At 37.1% G+C, this 21063-nt stretch overlaps 1 protein-coding gene across 1 annotated transcript; it reads right to left on the bottom strand.

The window, feature by feature from the left end:
• Positions 1-5044: 5044 nt before the first annotated feature.
• Positions 5045-20853, bottom strand: LOC109069863 (bMERB domain-containing protein 1-like). Its single transcript, XM_042725781.1, has 6 exons — positions 19834-20853; positions 17474-17594; positions 9457-9530; positions 8991-9105; positions 8117-8187; positions 5045-7476 (listed from the first exon to the last, which is right to left on the bottom strand). Exons 1-6 carry the CDS (start codon positions 19910-19912, stop codon positions 7361-7363), a joined length of 576 nt encoding a protein of 191 aa, XP_042581715.1. The 5' UTR covers positions 19913-20853; the 3' UTR covers positions 5045-7360.
• Positions 20854-21063: the final 210 nt, after the last annotated feature.

Below are 21063 nucleotides of genomic sequence, written 5' to 3'. Positions count from 1 at the left end.
GAGCTGTCAATGCACTGCGGTCGCACTTACTATAAACTAACTGAAGCATTCAAGTGCAATAAAAAAACAAAAAAACAAAAATATATATTTAAATGAAAGGTGTTAGACATTATGCAAGGGGTGGGAGTTGTGGTGGTCTGTCATTTGCTCTTTGGGGGCCAGGATGGCCCTTCTGTTGGCAGTCATCTTCAGCTGAACATGGTTCATAATTGTCTATAGCTATAAAAATATGTATTTGGCAGCTTTGAATATGCGCACAGTCCTGCATGACCTGTAACATCAATTTCCTGAACTGGTTTTAAATGCTAATTTTAATAAGTAATGTTCTCACACCCTTCAGTTTCCAGTGATCAGTGAAACCTGTGGGTGAGTCATCATCAGACTCTGCAATGCACCACAATAACCCATAGTGAGGGAGGGTGGAGACTGACAGAAGCTTCCCATGAGAGCTTTGATTCAAACACAGACTCAAACTAAGATCAGACATAGACCCAGATGGTGTTGACTGAATACTGGGCATTTCTGGTGTGTTTTTGTTTGTTTTGCTGTTGTACACTTTACACACCGGATGAGCAGACTCTCATGGCAATAAAATTGCCCAGAGCAGGTTAGAAGCTTGACGTGAAATCAAAGAGGAGTTTATCTCACTCTGTTCTAGCTCCGTGTACATGATAACACTATTGGGAAATCAGATCATCACTGCAACTGGTTGCTTTACATGATGACGCAGAAAGAAAGTGGCTAGATTCCAGTCTGAGGAGGAATGAGGCAGTGTGTGGAATTAATTTTTCTATGTTGGTTGTTCTAAGTGAAAAGAAATGTAATTAATGAATTAATTTTCTAGTAAAATATCTAAACATTCTTAAAACAAGTTCCATTTATGTGATTATCAAAATTGTAAAAGATATTAAGACTAGTTTTTAGAGAATATTTATATCTTGTTTACTAGAAAAAAATTCAATGTTAAATAAGATATATTTAAATATTCTTATTTTAAGCATACATTTTGACAGGTTTGTGATTAAAACTCAAAAAAACTCAAAATACTGTATTTTCTCCCAAGACAAGTCAGACTTTTGCATCTCTGCTTCAAAAGTTTGCTTCTCAAACAAATATGTCTTATTTTAATATTTTACATAGGATATTTTTCTAGAAAGCAAGACTTTATTTGTTTGTTTATTTATTTTATTGTAGTGCAGTCATTTCTGTGGATGAATAGAAGAATTAAAATAAAAGTTATTTAGCCAATTTCATATAACATTGCACATGTTTAACATGACTTCTATACTCAGAATGGAATGTGATTTAACACTCAGACTACCATGGCAACCTTCTTGTCGCACTGTCAGACAAAACAACTGTATGTCTCAGAACCAGGTCTTCTGTATTCTAGAAGAGTATTGCATATGACCAATATGCATATGCATATATATTTTGCGTAATCAGGATAGCATTTGCATGTCATTCTTGTATACAAAATTTGAGGAAGATAAGCAGTGAGATGGATTAGTGTCTGACGTCACCGTGAATCTAAATGAATGGATTATTACACTGGTCATGTGCACTTGGACTCTGGGGTTCCTCATTGGCAGGCAGCACCCCAAAAAATAAAGAAAAAAACACTTGGAAGGATTATTTTATTTGCAGCATAAATCACCTTTATCGTGGTCAATTAGCCCTGAGTACAGGAGCCTGAAATATGGTACTTTGTTGAAATGCTCAGAAAAAAATCTCTGAACAGCCGAAGTTTAATAGAAACACTTTTATTTAAACATATTCATAGATATTTTACAGATTAGCCACTATTCCTACTTTATAGGGAAATCTGGAGGGTACAGCTGACTGGGTTTGTATAGATCTGTGAATAGAATATCAAGTGATTTAAAATGAGATTTCACAAACAGCATAAATGAATAAGACTGACGGACGTGCTGGGGTCATTAATTAGGGAGACAGACACTTGGGTTATTAGCATGCATATTTCATGGAACAGAGGGACTGGATTTATTGGAATTGTAACCTGTCCTGTGCAAAGATCAGATATAAATGTGTGCCATTCTAAAACAAGAGAGGGAGCCATCTGGTAAACTATGCACATCATTTTCAGTTTGCGAGGCATAATTTGTCATCAACATTTCGTCCTCCTTTCATAATTAAAATGTATGTCTGATCTAAGAAGACAATCAAAGAGATAAGAGATTCAGTGATTCATAATTAGAAACAATCTGTAGCTTACAGTAATACATTACAGTGATTATATCGCTTTTCAGCTTAGAACAATGATTCAACATGTAATTGTTTTTCCTCATGCAACTGAGAGTCAGATGAGTATAAATTATTTCTATGGTAAAAAATATAATAGAGACAAAACAGTTTGAGAAATGGCAGCTTAATTTATAAAATGGTATTCATTATACCATTCAAAAGTTTGATGTTTTTGAAAGGTTTCTTATGCTCACCAAGGCTACATTTATTTGATGTTATTGTAAATATTACAACTTACAATCACTTTTCTATTATATTTTAAAATGAGTGAAATGACGCAAAGCTGAATATTTTTTTATCAGCCATTATTCTAGTCTTTAGTGTCACATGATCTTTAAGAAATCTTTCTAATTAGTGAGAAACATTTCTTATTTTTATTGATGTTGAAAACAGTTATCCTGCTTTAAACTATTTAAACAGATTTTTAAATATAAACTTCAAAAGAGCAGCATTTATTTAAAATGTATTTTTGTCTATTATATTGTCTTTACAGATTAATTTGATGCAGTTTTTAATCCTACAGACCCAAATCTTTTGAATGGTAGTTTAAATATGTAAATAAATAAGTACATATATATATATATATATATATATATATATATATATATATATATATATATATATATATATATATATATATATATATATATATATATACATTCACATAAAAGTCCATATATACATTCATAACATAAAGGAATTAAAACATGAGGGAAAAAGGCAACAAACATAAGAGTCCATGAACAGAGACACAGACAGGGTTTGTGACATAATCATAGTCATGTTGGTAGCTGTCACGTCGATAGACTGTATAAAGACACCTGAGACAATACAGTAGCTTCTACAGACACTAAATTGCTACACAAGTTTGCTCCACCAGTTTCATCGAAAGTAATTTGAGAGTGTAGTACAGCAAGATACGTAACCCAGTGCTAAAAATAACTCTTGAACTTGGACTACATCAGTGTCTAACCAGAGAAAAAGCAAAAGAGAGATGAGAACGATATGAAAGAACTCATCAGAGTGTAACCTGCCTGTTTTATCCTTTCATAAAGGAGACAACCTCGGGGGAAACAGTTTTTCTAATTGTAGCAGCAGTGTTCTATTGTAATTCATGTCATACAGAAACCCAGCTTTTATGTTTTACATCTAGTCAGCAGCTGCTAAAGGTAGCAGATGTTTTCCAGATGATATTTAAAGGAAAATCCCTTTAGGTTATAATTGCATTGGAAATGGTTATCTGTTGTTTATGGAACAACTGAAATGATTGCGTTGATATTGTTAACTAAAACTAAAACGATAATAAAACTATTATAAAGCTGAAATAAATTAAAAAACACATTTTAGATAAACTTGATCTAAATGAAAATTTGAAATGTTGGCATGGCAACTAAATTAATTTTTTAAATAAATAAAATGAAACTTAAACTGAATAAAGAAATATTTTAAAAATGGCACATGTCAAAGCAAAAACAAAATACTAAAAATAAACTAAAACTAAAATGAAAATGGAAAATATACAAATAAAATCTAATTCTAAATATTAATAAAAGTATAATAGCATATTAATAATCCTTAAATAATACTAAAAATACTGATAACAACACACTTTCATGGCAATTCAGTTTTTCCTTTCTCTTTGGAGTGTTACAAGCTCTTGGTGCATAAAGAAGATCTGTAAAGTTGCAAAGGAGATATTCTTTATAAAAGTTAAGAGTCAACCACACCCCCCTAAAATGGCTCGTTCAAACACGCCCCCACGTCTACGTCACAATGTGGGAAGATTTGCATAACACCACCCAAATCTTCACGCAAAGAAAGAAGGCATAACTTTTATTCTCGCTGTTGCCCCTGCCACCATGTTGTGGAGATGCTGTGTGTTTCCTTGCGAAAGTGAAATTACTTTGTTTTGTTTTCCAAAAGAGGACACAACTAGAAATCAGTGGTTAAGCTGTATTTCAACACTGTTCCTGTAAGTACATTTACATATTTAAAGGATTTGTCACTGACAATTCAAACGCGAGTTTTGAGCAGTTTGAATTGCAGACATGGTTTTATGTTTACGCGGTGCGATGCAACGCAACGTGTAAAAAGACAGAATAAGTCAGTGGTTCTAAATTCCAGTCCTAGCGCCCCCCTCCTCTGCACATTTGGTATGTTTCTCTTATTGCTTCATACGTTTGTTCTATTTGAACGTAAATGCCCTGCGAAGTGGACATCACAGGATATTCTGCCATGATTCCAGTTCGAAGCAAATGATATGTTCCATTCAAAGTGCATTGAAGTCTGCGAGATGTGAATTTAAATTGTATTTATTTACAGAGGTATATGATGTCACACTTGTCCGTGTGTGAAGACTTTGCGCAGTGCAAATTCATAAAGCATTTAAAGGGGTCATGTTATGCTTAAACAGATTTCCCCTGCTTAGGGAGTAGGGAGCAATGAACACTGTGTAGGGACCATGTCAATCGGAACACAGTTCATGCACGGAGCTCACTTCTAACGAGCTGATTATCTGAATGTGTTAACAAAGAGAGACATGCAAACTATGCAGAGCTGGGGGGCCGAAAGGACTGGAATTGTGAACCACTGGTTTTATAATCTGTAATTATGTCCCCACTGGATGCAACAAATGCCTTGTTTATAATGGGTTTTAAAGTTTTTGTCTCTGCTCTCCAGGACTAGATAGCTGGCCAATCTGAGCACACCTCGCTTTTCAGAACGATGAGCTTTGTAAAAATGTATGCATTTCAGAAAGGTGGGGCATAGAGGAGAAACAATAATTTACAGTATGTGGAAAATAATGTTTTTTGAAACTTACAACTGCATAAACATTTCATTACACCAAATACACAAAATAATGTTCTTTTTAGCAACATCATATTACCCCTTTAAAGGTTATGGGGTATACCTTCATGCTAAGCCTACTTTCCCCCCTCTAAAATCACGTTTATGTAAAAATCGAATTCACACAAATTCCCCATGAGATCGGGTTGATTTCGGGTGCAATTTATATCAAGGGAAAACATGAATAGATCTCACAATTCAGTGTATAATAATAAACCAATGGCACACTGTATCATTTTCATATGTAAACCATAAAGTACAAGATACAAGCAAATGGAAATTTTCAAGTTCAGCAAACAAAATCAGCTCATTTCATGTTTGAGAAATATACCCTTCAGATTAATGAGCAGATGTGAGCAGTCCACTCTGAAGAGACAGATTTGCAGTCAGGTGATTAACGTATGAGTGGCAGGAACGACCTTTAACTAGCGATAAATACTCACTAAGACTAGAGTCAACAGGGGTTTCTACTCACAATGCTCACTGCTGAGAGCTGTGAGCCACAGCAGTCTAACATACTAATTAAAAGGCTCCTTAACACAACGCCTACATAATGCTTAATACCGTAATTAATCCCGCAACATAAAATTAATAAACTGATATGCATACTGTAATTACATTCAAGGTCAAAGCTGATTAGTTGAATTATTGATACGTTTTAGTGGAGTCCTGCACTTGTGCAAACAAAATCCAAAGTGTTTAGTTTTATCTTTAGGTTCACCTGGCCGTAATGGCATGTTGATCTTTTCCATTACCATCTACAGATATGCTCTATAAATGTGTGAATTGACTCCTGATTAATGAGATTTTTATCTTCTAAAAAGCCACTAAAGATGAATTGTTCTATGCGCTGGTTGCTATGGAGCCTTGTCTCCACAGAGAAGAGCCCTTGACATTGTTGAAAGCACTTCACCAGAGAACATAAACAACGTGCTTTGGCACTGTGAGACATGCTGGACTTCAAGCTGTGGAAAGGACAGGCTCCTGGTGTGTGGTTCTATTAGATGATGTTCACCTGAATGAAATGTTCTTCATTTAATTCATTTTGTGCAAGCGCCTGCGCTCATGTGAATATATCTGCTGAGAAAACGGTTATATTGTCAATTATGGAAATTGTTGTAACATAATAAAAGAGCTAAATTAGCTTAATTGTTCAACCAGTGGTGCAAACGTCTCATTAGCCACTGTACATGGATTAAGCACAACCCAGGATCATTGAAAAATTCACTGCAGTTTCCAGCATAAATATAAAGCAGTAAAACACAGATAACTTTTATTCATTTTCACCCAAATAATGATTAAGGGGGCAGATTATTGATTAATAAAGTCTTGTGCAGGGTTCCTTGAAAAATACTGTGTAAACTAATACTTTTTGATGTTTGCATCATATAATCAGCTCCATATATAGATTTTCTGGCATAGTAAACTTGCTCACTAGCTCACCTGGTACAGCATTGTATTTACAATGTGGAAACACAATCACAATAAATGAGCTCAAGGACTTATAGAAGCAAGATTAAATGGCATTGTTCCTTCAGTGAGTGTTTTTTTTTTTTATCTCATATTTACTTTTTGTTAACACTATCAGTTAAATTTAGGGAAGTGGTACGTTATTTGCACATATGATAGAACATTTTAATGCAACTCACTGACATTTAATTTCCAAACTGCCACCATATGTATAAAAACCAACATAATAAAACTGCGCCAGATTCATGTTCATCTGTTTCAGATAAAACTGAATGTCCAGTTAGCACAACTCACTGGAACATTTGACTTTCAATGTGTTGTGAAAAAATGCATGAAGCAACATAATGTTATTTCGCATAAATGTTGCCACAGGCACATATTTCCAATGAGCCTAGCTTGGCTAAGAAGCAGCAGTCTAAATTGAACCACTACTGAAACTTGAGCATTTATAGATGATGAAGTCACAGGTACTGCAGTGCTGTAGCAATGTCTCATGAGGGAAAAGATAAGGGTAGGGAATGAAAGCAAGCCAGCTGAGCTGAAACAGCATTTTTCAAAGAAAAATGAGAGTTAGGTAAAAAGGGAGCAAATGGGTGTGGAAAAATATGAAAGAATGTGAAACAATATAAGAGTGTTCTTAAACTGCTATTCCTTAACAGACAACTTCATATCTTTGTCTTTCAGAAACCTTTCATTGAAAGTGTCATTAAAAGGTCATCCTCATCCAAGGCTCCAGAATTGCATTGTGTTCCTGCTGTCACTGCCGAAAGTGTGTCTTCTACATTATAGAGCAGGTGAATCCACAGCACTCTTTCAGCAAAGTGAGGCCTGTCTTGGTTACAAAGGGAGTAGTCTGCTGGGCTCTGGGCGGCCTTCTCCCACTGCGAGCAACACCTACATAGAAGAGTTTCATAGACAAAGAGTTGTTTTATACACAAAGATGTAATGACTTAAAGTAAACCATTTGAACTGATTTTAACAAGGTAACAAGAACTTTTGCCCACCACAGATCTAATACTTAAAACATTCTCTATTAGTTTTTAAGAATTTAATATTTAATATTATATATATCCTTCCTGACTTTTAAGTCATTCAGAATACAAAATAAAATGTACCTTGTTGCTAGGAGATATGTGACAAATGAATATGAAACATGTTTGGTTTATCCTGACTGGACAGAATCTGAGTCTGAAGCTAAAAAACATGATACTATGACCATAATACACTATGCAATTTTCTATGAAATCACATCTGCAGACTAGCTCTAAATTTTGGCAACTAGTGTCAGTTTGTCCAGACTGTAAATTGGGGCAAAATTCTGAGCAAAAATCATGTACTGTATTACTGTACAGCCTTTAGAGTTGTGTGAGAGGCTAAGCCATTTGAAACATAGCCAGTGACTAATGTTTACAAAATGTCCCACCTTTTTTGTATTTCACCCTATATGGAATAAAGAAGTTTCATATTTTAACTGCATGACCAATAAAATCATAAACATTTATTTTGTTCTACCAACCATAAAAGAATGACTTACTCTTGGTTTGAGAGCTTTTTGGTAGTTTGGACTTAAGATATTCAGCCATTTCTTTGTCCTCCTCCCGTTCCCTATACAGCAGAAGTAACTATGGTGATTATGGAGCAATGCATTATGGGAAGACTGACTGTATAATTTGCTATTTATGCATGGCCTTCATGTCCTTCAGTTAGCTCAAGGTTTTCATGTTATTGCTGGGAAATGTAATCTGAAAATATAATGTGAATTCATGTATCATGCAATTCTCTTTGTTTATTTGTTCATGGTATTCTGCTGGCTTTACAGAAGACTTCTGCTTAGTGGAAGTGAATGGTTTGCAACATGTAACATGACTTCCATTTCAGCCTTTGAGAACTGGTTGGAAATGGACCTATACTGTGATGTGCTCCACGTGTTTAACACCAGCTGGTCTAAAAAGACTCAGCTGATAATTATTAACATGGAGCTCCAATATAGTAATTATTCCTTTGCACTGATTATACAAATGCACTAAAACTGAACGAGTTTTTTGGGGTTAAATGCATTTACATTATGTTAACATAATTACATCGTTTTACACAAAGCAAAACATTAATAAATAAACACTGGATTCAAAGTCCAGATTCAATCGCAAATTTGTGCAGATGCCACAAGCACTGAGCAGATTTTCCTGAATTCAATTTCTGAAATTGCTGAGACAGGATGTGGCAGCATGGCTTTATTACAAATAAAATCCTATTACTTCTGTACTTAGAGGGTGAGTAATGTTTTTTCCTCAGGCCTTAGACTGAATTCTGTCTGCCCCAGAATTGAGTTCAGTCAGAGATTTAATAAAGGGTGCAAATAAATAGTGTGTCAGCCTCCTTCATTTCCCAGCATGCTAAAATCGGCTTACCTGAGACGCTCAAACTCCACGTCATCTACTAAAAAGTCTCTGGCCTCCACTAATTTATGAATCTGTTTCAGAAGCTCTTCCTCCTTCTGTTTGTCTTCGTTAGACTTGTCATTATCTGAAAATGGATTTTTATTTTTTACCAAGTAACAGCTTTCATTGTCATGCTTACTAAGACCAGGTCACTTCTTATACGCTAACAGAAAAACACAAGTGTTTATCAAAATAATTTCTGCAATGCAAGTTTGTAATTAATATATTAGCTTTATTAGTAGTGCATGTTGTGCTGCTTTTAGAAAACTGTAAAAGCAACTGAATAACGAGAGAGATGTCTTATTTTTATCAGTAACCTCAGTAAAGGTATAGTAGAAGGAACTTTAACAGCTGCACTGTAAAAAACATTAAGAGCTGAAACAGTATTTCTTGAATTTTTACTGTAATTTATTCCAGAAGCTTTCCCAGATCTTACCTGGGATAGATAAAAGCTTTTGAAGCTCTTTCTTCAGTCTTGTAATTTCTTTACATAACTGGATATCATCCATCCTAAAACAAAAGAACAGGCAGATATGATAACACCACACTGTTCTAAAGCATGCAGGAGCATTTACAGTCTTCACGGCAAAAAATCCTGCTTCATGAGCAACATTACTGTACCAAATAAAATATGTTACACCAACAAAACTAGCTTTAAAATAAAAGTAGCATTTTACGTAAATAAAAATAACTTATCAATCAAAATTATAGTTGCAGGGTCACATGTTTTACAGTGTTGAGCATGTAAAAAGCTTCACAGTTTACTTTGTAATGTTCGGAATGGAATACCAGCTAAAATCTGCTGAATACGCCACACTGAACACTGTATACAGTCTTCATTTATTTAATAGTAATTAAAACAGTAAGCTTTATCCTACTTAAACATCTCAAACTGTCATTTTCTACACTGTTGTCACTTGACCTCATGGTGTTGAAAATAAAATTTAATGAAAGCATCCCAGTTTACATTTTGTTCTCAAATTTTGTGTGAAAGCATTGCATTTTGGGATGCAGTATTCCATGCCGTAAACTCTGTTGTTTTTAATGTTCATTTTGGCATTTGCAGTAGGTCACCCATGTATACAGAAAATTTGCGTATTATGCACAGTATGCCTACTATGTACTACAGTGGCAATGAGAGTCTGAACATTGCCCATTCATCCCGATCTTATTAGTATTCGTAGGTATTTGTTTGTTGTTTACACATTCATTTTGTGTAACTAGCTCCTTTGAGTACCTAACTCCACTCTAAATTTAACCAATTCTCATCAATACAAAATCACATCTATACAAGTCAAATAAGAGTATTTAATAATAACAACAGTTTTTTTTTTCTTCAATATAGATAAGTCTATGTTGAACATCTGGATAGCTGCAACACAGTGACAATTTGGGATGCAAATAGATATTTTTATATGGCAATGAAATTTAATGTGTTTATGATATATTTGTCTTTTTTCCTGTCTAAACACAAGCAAAGATGCTGTCAATATGTTTGCAATGTATTCAGTATTTCAATGTACCAAGCTTTCTAATGACATCACTGGTTATTAGATTAAACTATTTGAACCACTTAAATCATGATATTCAAAGAATTACACATGGCAGCTTTAAAACTCACTGTAAAAAGTCATAACCTGCAAATGTTACCTTACAGCAATTTAGTTTTTGTGGTATAAATTCATATTTTTGACTTTAATAAAACCATTTAATTAAGATGTTGCCATTTTTGCATGCTATTCGTGTCAGATACTAGTATTTAGAGTGCATTCAGTCCCTGGATTTTGATGAAGCTGTACCATTGGATTTCTCTCTTTATCTCTTCGGTTCAGTTGAGAGAGACCATGGAGGCTGAGCACCAATCAAACACTTGGGAAGAAATGCCCCACTGATTTTGTGATAACCAAATCTCTTCCTCAAACGATTGTGAGGGGAAACCAATATCCATGCATTAGATACTCTGGCAGCATCAAAAGCAAAGCATTAACATCTTAATGAGGGGCAGCTGGCTGATTGTAGCTCTTGGTAATGGGAACAGGAAGGACAGATGACTGCAGATGTGATGGTGAGAAGGATCTCAGATCAGCTTTATGTTGACTGTCAATTATAATTGACAAAATTGGTTATTACATTCATATAGTAGTTTAATGTAGTGTGTTTATCTGGAATGTGAAAATGTAATTAAAGAAAACACTTCTGTTAATCTAAAAACATTAATGACATGGATACACTTTGAATTCATTTTGAAGTGTTTGAGATACAGATCAAAACCAAAACATAAATATTAATATGTAAGGGTTCATTTACAGTCCGTGGGTTGTTGTTGCTAAATTAACCCAGAAAGGGTGATTAGGACCCAAATTGGACTGTGAATAATTGATTTGAGTTTAAACTTATTTTATCACATGCAAAGAAAGAGATTGTAGAGTGATTCATGAAAAAAATTGCCTGGAACAATGGTAGGGTAGGTTATACAGGTAAAATGGCATTTTTAATTTTAAACATGAATGATAACTATAACTATAAAGTTATAATAATTGTTCAAATTCTATAAGAACAGGGAAGTCCACAGCTGTAATGATAATGATAGAGTACTGATATTGTTGGAATTACTTTCAGAATGATTTTCGTCATTGGATGAATGATAAAACAACAACAACAACAACAAAAAAAAAAACATTGAAATCCAATCAGAATTCACCAAAGAACGTTAACAAAGTTAAGCCCGAGACACACTGCACGATTTTAGCAATCCTCTAAGATCACTGCAGATCACACTGTATAGCATGGATCTACGCATGTTACTATAGAAGAATAAAACATCATCAGCATACGTAAACAAATAGAGCATGATGAATCACACTTTAGCAGTTGTAGTTTTATGTGTGCTAAAAAAAATGGAAGCTGCGAAAAAGGAAGGGATGAGAGCTTGCGGTAAGCAGTTGTATATTTTAGCGCATGTCGCATTGATTTCATGACACATTTTAATTGGCTGGTCTGTAAACGTGGGTTGTAGCAGCAAACTCACTGTGCAGTGATCATGCTGAATTTCTGACACTGTCAGAAAATTATCATAGGCTATCTTTGGTCGCAAGACCAAGACTCAATTCTCCCCAACCTAAAAAGCCTCGGCATCCATCTAAAATGTTCTATGACCAGAAGAATATTAAAACGCAGGTGTGCACGATTTAGCAAATCGAGGAAACGAATTTGTAATTTGTGCGATTAATTTTTCGTTCCCTCGATTTAAATAATAAATCGAGGGAACGCAATAGTAATCATGTGCACGTTTTAGTACACTGAGGGAACGAATTAGTAAATCGTGCGCACGATTTAGCCTACTATTTTTTCCTGCATGCCATGTGCGGGGCTTCGTAAATTTGGCCTACTGTGCAGTTGTCAGTATTACATACTGCGCCTGCAGTCATTATACAAAAATATTTGACCACAGAATGCTGAGACTGGCCAATCAGAATGAAGTACTGTATTCAAAAAAATTGTGCAATACATATAAATACAGTGTGGTCTTGGACATGTAGACATATGCAATTCAAATATGCTATGCGGCTTTAAAATTTCTACTTGGAAAAAAGGTAGGTTGATTCCTAACCCTAAGGTTATGGGTTCGAGTCTCGGGCTGGCAATACCATGACTGGGGTGCCCTTGAGCAAGGCACCAAACCCCCAACTGCTCCCCAGGCACCGCAGCATAAATGGCTGCCCACTGCTCCGGGTGTGTGTTCATGGTGTGTGTGTGTGTGTTCACTGCTGTGTGTGTGCACTTTGGATGGGTTAAATGCAGAGCATGAATTCTGAGTACGGGTCACCATACTTGGCTGTATGTCACATCACTTTTTTCACTTTTTATAATAGGACAGATTTCCTTGCACCCATAGAAAATTCTCTTTGAAACATTCTCAAATCATGATAGATACAGTAACATGGATCACCAAGTTTTGCACAAAGCTGTAGTTCAGTAGTTGTCAACCAGGGGGCCGCATCCATCCATCCATTCTCAAAACAACTTGTCAAAGAAGCCACAGGATGACATGACATTTTTACTAGTTGTCAGTCACAGACATTTAGGCCCCATGGTATATATCAGGGGCATTTCCTCCAAAGAGGCAAGAGAGGCAGTGCCTCCTCAAAATATTGGATGAAAAAATTTGTAGTACAAAAATAAAACAACGCCAATATTACAAAATATAACATTAAAAAGTGTAGAAATCACTCGTCTTTTTAAAGAAACACTGTGACACCAGCAGGTAAAGTTACAGCAGGAGTCCACATCTCTCTTGCCTTCCCTGAGCACTGAATTTTAACAGACATGGGTTCTGAGTGAGCCCCTAAAGCATGTAGTGAGTTTGTTGGGGGTAATTGAGAATGAATGGGGGAAAGTCACATGAGATGAAGCAATGACTTCATCACAATATGATTGGATATCGCCTGTGACTGGTTCATGCGATAAATCCTGCCTCTTGTGTTTGCATGCATTCTGTTTGTGAATCAGTCTGAATGAACAATATAATGTTGTTAATGGGAAGACTAATTTAAAAAGAAACAACTCACACATTAAATATAATGGTTTTGTTATGTAAAAGTAATACTTAAAACGGCATAAAACGTGATCTGTGGGAGTTTTTAGTGAGAAACTAGCTTGGTGAAATTTAAAGTAAATCTTCATGTCTGTGACCAATATTTAACAAGCTTTGATGACTATTGATCTGAAAAATTCAAAATGAGTTAAAAGTTAACTATTAAAAAGAACTGCTGAACATTATCAGGATCCTGCCCTCACGGTCTTGTCAGTGTTGTCTTTGTTTCATGTTTCCTTGTTTGTGTTGTGTGTGAGCACACAAAGGCTTTGTTTTTGTTTGTGTTTGCCATGAGCTCTTCTTGTCCTGCCTCCTTATTACCCATAACCACGCCCCTTTGTTTAGGTTTGCCACCTGTTCTTCACATTCTTTCCTTGTTTAGTCCTTGTTTTTCTGGGTGTTCTCACCTGTTCCTCATGTTCTCAGCTCCTTTATATTGTTCTCCCTTTCCCTCTTGTTTTGCCAGTTTGTTACTCTTACATTTCTGTGTTGCTAGTTTGTCTTATTATTCTTGATAATACTGAGTATTCCCTGCCTAATTGTTTGTAGTGTATTGTTTAGTTTCTTTGTCAGTCTTAAGTCTAGTCTAGTCTTGTCTTGTCCTGTCCTGTCCTGCAGGCTGAGCCCCTGGCCTGCTCCATTTATCTGCCACGCAGCTAGACCCGTGCAATGCCTGTGAGACCACGAGTGTGGTGTGGCTGAGCCTCGTGTTCCTCCCTGGAACAAGTTCTTCCCTGCCTATCGTTTGGACTGTATTCTCTCCCCTCCTCACCTTCCTTTGTCTTGTCCGCTAGTTTGCCTAATAAATCTGTTAACACTCACTCTGCATTTGAGTCCTCCCTCCAGACCCTTGACAGAACAAACTGGCCAACAGTGGACTCAACAGTAGGAGTATCAAGATCCTGGCACCTGCTAATTCCCAGGAGAGACTGGCTCACCATCAAGGTCTGGCTAAACTTCTCCAACAGGACTGAGATATAGGTGCATTTACCCAGTTTTTCTGGACGATGTCAAGGGGGCTTGATTATGATACCACCCTCAAGGACATTTTCGATGCCTGCTTGGACGATCCTCTGCCTAAGTGGGACATGGATAACCTCAAGATTTTGAATTTCTGGGACTTATTTAGGTATCTTGGTCATCGCATACAGTGGGGAATGCCTCCAGCACCTAAGCCAGCATCCAGTGACCACTCTGCCCCACTTCCCCTGTCAAGTCAAGACCAAGATCCTCTTCTGACTCCTACTTAGAAGCGAAGGGCAAGGAGGAAGGCTCTTCAGTCTGCTGCATCCATTTATGACTCTGACACCTTCCCAGTCACCCCTGAGTCTACTGAGATAACTCTTATTTTCCCTGAGCCAGTCAAGTCAACTGATGTCATCTCCCAGACATACAAGTCGGTCCAAGTTATTTCTGAGTCTGCTGAATTAACCTCAGCTTTCCAAAAGATAGTCAAGAGCGCTGCTTACATCTCTATTCCAGTCAAGCCTGCTCCAGTTACTCCAGAGTCAGTCAAACCTGTTCCAGTCACTCCAGAGCCAGTCAAGCCTGCTCCAGTCACTTCAGAGCTAGTCAAGCCTGATCCAGTCGTTCTTGACCCAGTTAAACCGCTCCAGTCACTTCGGAGCCAGTCAAGCCAAAACTTGCTCCAGTCATATCCAAGATGGCCAAGTTGGCAGCTATCCAGTCAGTTCCAGTCAACTTCCAAGTCAGAGTCAACTTCTGGCCCGTGCTGTCTAGTCTAATGCCCCTTCCTGTTATGTTCACTGAAGCCATGCTTATGAATCCTGTCTTGTCCACAGAATGTGTTCCTGCCTGTCATGTCATGTCCACAGGGTGCTTCCTAAGCTGGCCACTTCTCCTTTCATGGCCACAGATGCTGAGGCAGAGGCGTTCATTTTGCCTGTTCCAGCCATGCAGGCCATTTCCAAGCTGCTAACTTCCCCAGTTGCCTCTACAGATGCTGTTCCTGCAAGTCATGTGGAGTCAACAGATGTTCCTGTTAGTCAAGTCATGTCCACAGAGGCCATTCCTGAACAGCCCACTCTCATTGTGTTGACCACGAAGGCCATTCCAGCACCTCTCATTCAGCCCGTTATGGCCACAGAGGCCATCTCTGAGCACACCACTCACCCAGTCACAGCCATGGAGGCCGTTCCCAAGCAGCCTGTTGTCACGGCCGCTGAGGCCTTTTCTGAATCTCTTGTCAGCCTAATCAAGTCCACAAGAGAGATTCTCGCCACCCTTACTATGGCCACCAAGTATAAGATTCCTGAAGAGGAGCCCCCAGAGTCCGCTTCAGTCCAGGAGCCTCCAGAGTGTGCTATGGAGGAGGATGTTTCTACATCCGCTCCAGATAGAGCAGTTGCCGAGCTCGCTGAAGAAAGAACTGTTTAAAAGCTCACTCCCGCTCCAGAGAGAGCAGTCCCAGACCCTGCTCCTGAGAGAGCAGTCCCCAAGCCCACTATAGAGGAGGTTGTTCCCAAGCCCGCTCTAGAGAGAGCAGTCCCCGGGCCAGCCCCTGAGTCTGCCCCAGTGTTGGCTTTTGCTCCAGAGCCCAGCCTAGTGTTGGCTCCTGCCCCTGAGAAACTTTCCAAGTCAATGTCAAGGTCTGATCCTGCTACCCTTAAGGACACCCCAGAATCTGTCCCAGAACCTGCTCCCAAGGCATGCAACTTCCCTGTCAGTTCTGTCAGCCTCCCCGATTCTGCCCGTCAGGAAGCCCAGTTGTAAGTCCAGACCCGTCAGGCCAGTTCCTGTTACCAAGAATGATACCAATCAAGCTCCCATACCTCCCTTCCCACCCTCTGTGTTTCCCAGTTATGGTTCCACAAGGCCGGGACCTCCTTGGTCAGCCCCTAACCATTCCTCTGGGTTTTCCACCCTCCCTGTCCCACTCCCTGTGTTTCCTGGCTATTTTGGGACTTCAAGCCCTCCCCCCTTTTGTTTGGTACCTCATTAGACTTTGCACAGTGTGGACGCCTGGTGTCCATTGGGGGGAGGTAATGTCAGGATCCTGCCCTCACAGTCTTGTCAGTGTTGTCTTTGTTTCATGTTTCCGTGTGTGTGTGTGTGTGTGTGAGAGCACATGGCTTTGTCTTTGTTTGTGTTTGCCATATGCTCCTCTTGTCCTGCCTTCTTGTTACCCATTACCACGCCCTCTTGTTTAGTCCTTGTTTGCCTGAGTGTTGTCACCTGTTCCTCCATGTTCTCGGCTCCTTTATATTCTCCCTTTCCCTTCTGTTTTGCCAGTTTATTATTCTTATGTTTCTGTGTTGCTAGTTCGTCTTACTATTTTTGGTGATACTGAGTATTCCCTGCCTAATTGACTGCCATCCTGGACTGGACTCTGTGGTCGTTCTCTCAGCTTGCTTGTCTTCAGGTCCTTCCCTGCTTATCGTTTGGACTGTTCTCTCCCCTCCCCTCCTCACCTTCCCTTGTCTTGTCAGCTAGTTTGTCTAATTAATAAATCTGTTAACACTCACTCTGCGTTTGACTCCTCCCTCCAGACCCTTGACAAACATAAGTTCACAAATAAAATGTATTGTTTAAATTGTTACTGCCTTGATTTATTATTTTGGAATAAATGTCAAATGATTAAAAACACTAATTTGATTAGATTCATACTTGGCATTAATAAATAGAATATTGATTGTGCTGTTAAAGTAAAAATATAACTGTTTTTTTGCTTTCTCTTTCTAATGTTTTTTAACCAAGAAAATGTGACTGGGACATGAATTTACATTTGATAAAAAAATAAAAATATTTTAAAAAAAACCCCAGAGGACTTTGCCTCTTTATTTCAGAACACCACCGGTATATATCATAAATATGTACATGTAAAAATCAGTTTACTCACATGTATCTCAGCTCAGATTCCCTCCTGATCAAAATGTCTCTGATCCGTTCAATCTTATAGAGTTCCCCCTCTATGTCTCCCACTGTGATAGTAGAGTCTGCCATTGAGACCACATCTGCCTCTGAAAACACAGAAAACAAGAAGATATTGACTGAAGCCACACTGATCACGACCACAAAGAGCTGAATACAGCTCAGATTGCATTCTATAAGAAAATATCAAATTTAATGAATGTCTTCTCTCTCAAGATTAGCAGTGCTTGTGGAGGATTTCTGAAAAAATGAGATACATTTCAAGATGCACCAGTCTATTGAAATTAATTCACCATCATTACAACCACTGAGCCTCTTTACATATCACGATTAAAGGAAGCGTAAACTAAACCTCTACAATTCCTTCAGGTCTATCGTTACTACCTTCTTCCCATTCTTGAAGAGGTTCTCAAAACCTCTTCAGTGACTTCCTTGGTATTCCTCCAATACAAATAAATCAAAGCTATAGCAGCAGCAAAAAAAGCAGCATGTCCAGGTTACCTGCCTCGGCTTGCAAGGGTTTAGGAGGCCTAGCATAACTCTTCCCCTGATCCTACAATTGGTTATGTCACTGCTGATATCACCAGGGGCATTGTGCACTGTCTCTTTCTCATGAGTGGCATGGTAACCGTTATGCTAGGCTGAGGCTAATACGTTCTGTCAGTTTTACTCGGCTGAGTGGCCACTCAGTGTTGTGAGATGGGGAAACATGACAATATTCAGAAAAAAAAGGTTTCATTTGTAATAAAGCCTTGTTTTGTTGTTTCGTCAATAATATATTTCCTCAAACAATATAACATTTCTTCATTTGTTATTTAGAGTAACAAACCACTGTATTGACTAATTAATCAACCAATATTTGGCCATTTGGATATTTTTTTTCTCTGTTCCATCAGCTTTTTTATTTATTTTAAAAAAAAATTTGTCACACCATTTAACAATTTTGAATCAAATTTGGTGAAAAAATGTTGACCAGCAACCTAAAATACATACTTCCCTTTATACTTTCATATATATTTACCCTAAATGTAAAACCAATTTAAAGTTTAAACGTTTTATCTAAATTCTTATTCTATAGACTTTTTTTTAAAACAGATTACTAAGCTTTTTTATATTTCTAAATTATCTAAAACACAGAAATGGGAACAATAGCTAAACATGTCTTCCTCTCTGATTTTAGATTTATGAATTTGACCTTTTCCCCTTTCTTATTTGGGTCACAAGCCTCTTTGTATCCAAACCATCAATAGGTGTCTTCAGGACAGGCACTGATCAAAGATGACACTAGAACATTTAAATCAAATATTCTTGCGAAAAGAGCTGTTCAAAAATCAGTGCCAGGAGGCAAGTTGCTCCTTCATGTGCAAGTTAACAACTCCACTGAAGCACTGAGGCTTTTTATGTCAGGTTAGGCATTCATAAAGGAAAATCATTCAAATGTGCTCGACTGAATGAGAAAGCAGTAGAATTAATGTAGTACAGTGCATATAAGAACTCAATAAGTGCTGCAAAAGGAATTTCTTGGTTAGACATGTAATAAAAACAAGTATAGAATAATAATAATAATAATAATAATAATAACATTAATAATAAACATTTAAATAAAATTTGTGATTTGTCATACAGGGACTTCCAGGAATGTCGTTTTAATTCTTTTTCACCATAAATAACATGAAATTTTAATTTTTCACCATGTGGTAAGATAACTAACAGTTAACAAATTGACAGGTTTTTATTGTAGCATTCTTTAGTCTTTTTCTGTGAAAAAATAAAATATATTATTATTAATTATACAGTTACTTTATTTTTAATTATACAGTTGATAATTAAGCCCTGGAATTGATTTGAATGGACAACAGTTGCTTTACCCGGATGATCTCCATAAGTTTATTTTGCAAAACTTTATTATTAAGGTTCAGTAACTGAGCTTCAGAAAGCAGCAGAAGGTGCTGTGCTGCGAGAGCATTTTAGCAAATGTAATAAAGCCAGTATGACACTGTAAACTCCACAAGAGCTCTGGAAACACATGTTCTTCTATCCTGAATCTCCTTTCCATTTCAAAGTCACCACAGCATGCATTCTACATAAAATATATATCCATGTAGAGCAGGTAATTTATTAATGGCTAAATTGTGAGACTCAGCTGTTTTCAGATCTCAGCATAACACTTTTCAACCTGAACTAATTCTTTAAAACAGCAGAAGTTCCACCTGTGGCATTCAATCTGCACAAACCCCAATGGAGAAGAGAATGCAAGTGTGTGATAGTCTATAATACCTTTCACCAATACGTTTTGACAGGTTTTGATACAGAGAGGTGTAGGGATACCTGTTTGGTCCACATCTGTTTTCAATTTCGTGCATTCCAGGGATCCATACTGACAGGATGCTCTGCGCTTTTCATCCATCACACTCCACTGAAGTCTAATCTTATACGAATATCCTGACTTAGTTGAGACAGGCAAAGCAAGAGAGCTCTCTAAAATAATGCAGCGGATCCAGCGGTTCTCGTTGCTGAGGAAAATAGAGTCAGCTGTGGATAGCTAGACCTCATTACGCAGCGGCAGCAGTTACACTGCTATTCCTGACTCCTTGACGACATCTTGTGGTCATAAACCTCATCAACAACAACAACAACATTTCTGTGTCGTCAGGGTACCTTCAAGTTTATTTCCTAACGATTCTCCTTCTTCTTCTTCTTCTTCAAAAATCGTAACTGTGTTAATAAATCTGGACCCACGTTTGTTGCAATACTTTGAAAACGCTACATTTATTTAGCATATTTATTTACAAAATCAAATCACAATATTTACAAAACAAGAGGTCAAATTAACTATTGTGCAAACTTTTTGCATCAATTAATGCCATAAATCTAAAAAAAAAATAGAACTGAATTAGGTTTGATAATCATATTATTGTGATCATGTTTGTTCTTTAAAATAAATGCCTTGCATTACTGGAAAACTGGGATTATTGGCATACGATCAGAACAGCTGGAAAAGAACCCCAAGATATAATTCAGAATGTACAGAGATTGATGCAAGCAACATTACAATATTGGCACCACTAATTATTGTGTTAAAGAAAGACTTTGACTCTTGACACCAGCTTAATGCACAACACAACCTTTCAAATCTTAAAGCTTTTGTGTAACAATAGTGCTGTTCTACACATATCAATCACATAGACAGTAATTAAAATACATATCCTTTATGCTTTTTTTTATTTTTAACATGTTTTTGATGCTATAAAACCTTCTTATGGAAGGTCCTAAATTTGTAAACATGTATAGTGGGATAAAAATAAAAGCATAAAACAAAGAATGTATCAAAGAAGTGCAAATCATTTGGGTAATTTATTTTTGTATTGTAAGTTTGTTTGTATATGGCATATATTTTATGTTATACAGACATACTAACCACTGCACCTGCATTATACTGTAATAAACATTTACTCTTTTTTTCTGGTGGAAAATCCAGATGAAAGACTGGCAGTGTGTGGAGAATTCTCTTTTTCACATACACTTAATGTGCACATTCAAATGAACAGGTTGATTGTT

This window comes from Cyprinus carpio, chromosome B6 (genome assembly GCF_018340385.1).
Source record: "Cyprinus carpio isolate SPL01 chromosome B6, ASM1834038v1, whole genome shotgun sequence".
In the NCBI taxonomy this organism is placed as follows: Eukaryota; Metazoa; Chordata; class Actinopteri; order Cypriniformes; family Cyprinidae; genus Cyprinus; species Cyprinus carpio.
The sequence above is the reverse complement of the archived record's forward strand: the minus strand, read 5'-3'. Positions and strand labels throughout refer to the sequence as shown.

What these genes read in the sequence shown, in the direction of transcription:
- LOC109069863 (XM_042725781.1), bottom strand. Translation starts at nt 19,912, where the DNA reads ATGGATGAAAAGCGCAGAGCATCCTGTCAGTATGGATCCCTGGAATGC. An exon ending in AACAGATGTGGACCAAACAG is followed by an intron (nt 17,595 to 19,833) that starts GTATCCCTACAC and finishes CTGTGTTTTCAG; the next exon opens with AGGCAGATGTGGTCTCAATG. An exon ending in GAATCTGAGCTGAGATACAT is followed by an intron (nt 9,531 to 17,473) that starts GTGAGTAAACTG and finishes CTTTTGTTTTAG; the next exon opens with GATGGATGATATCCAGTTAT.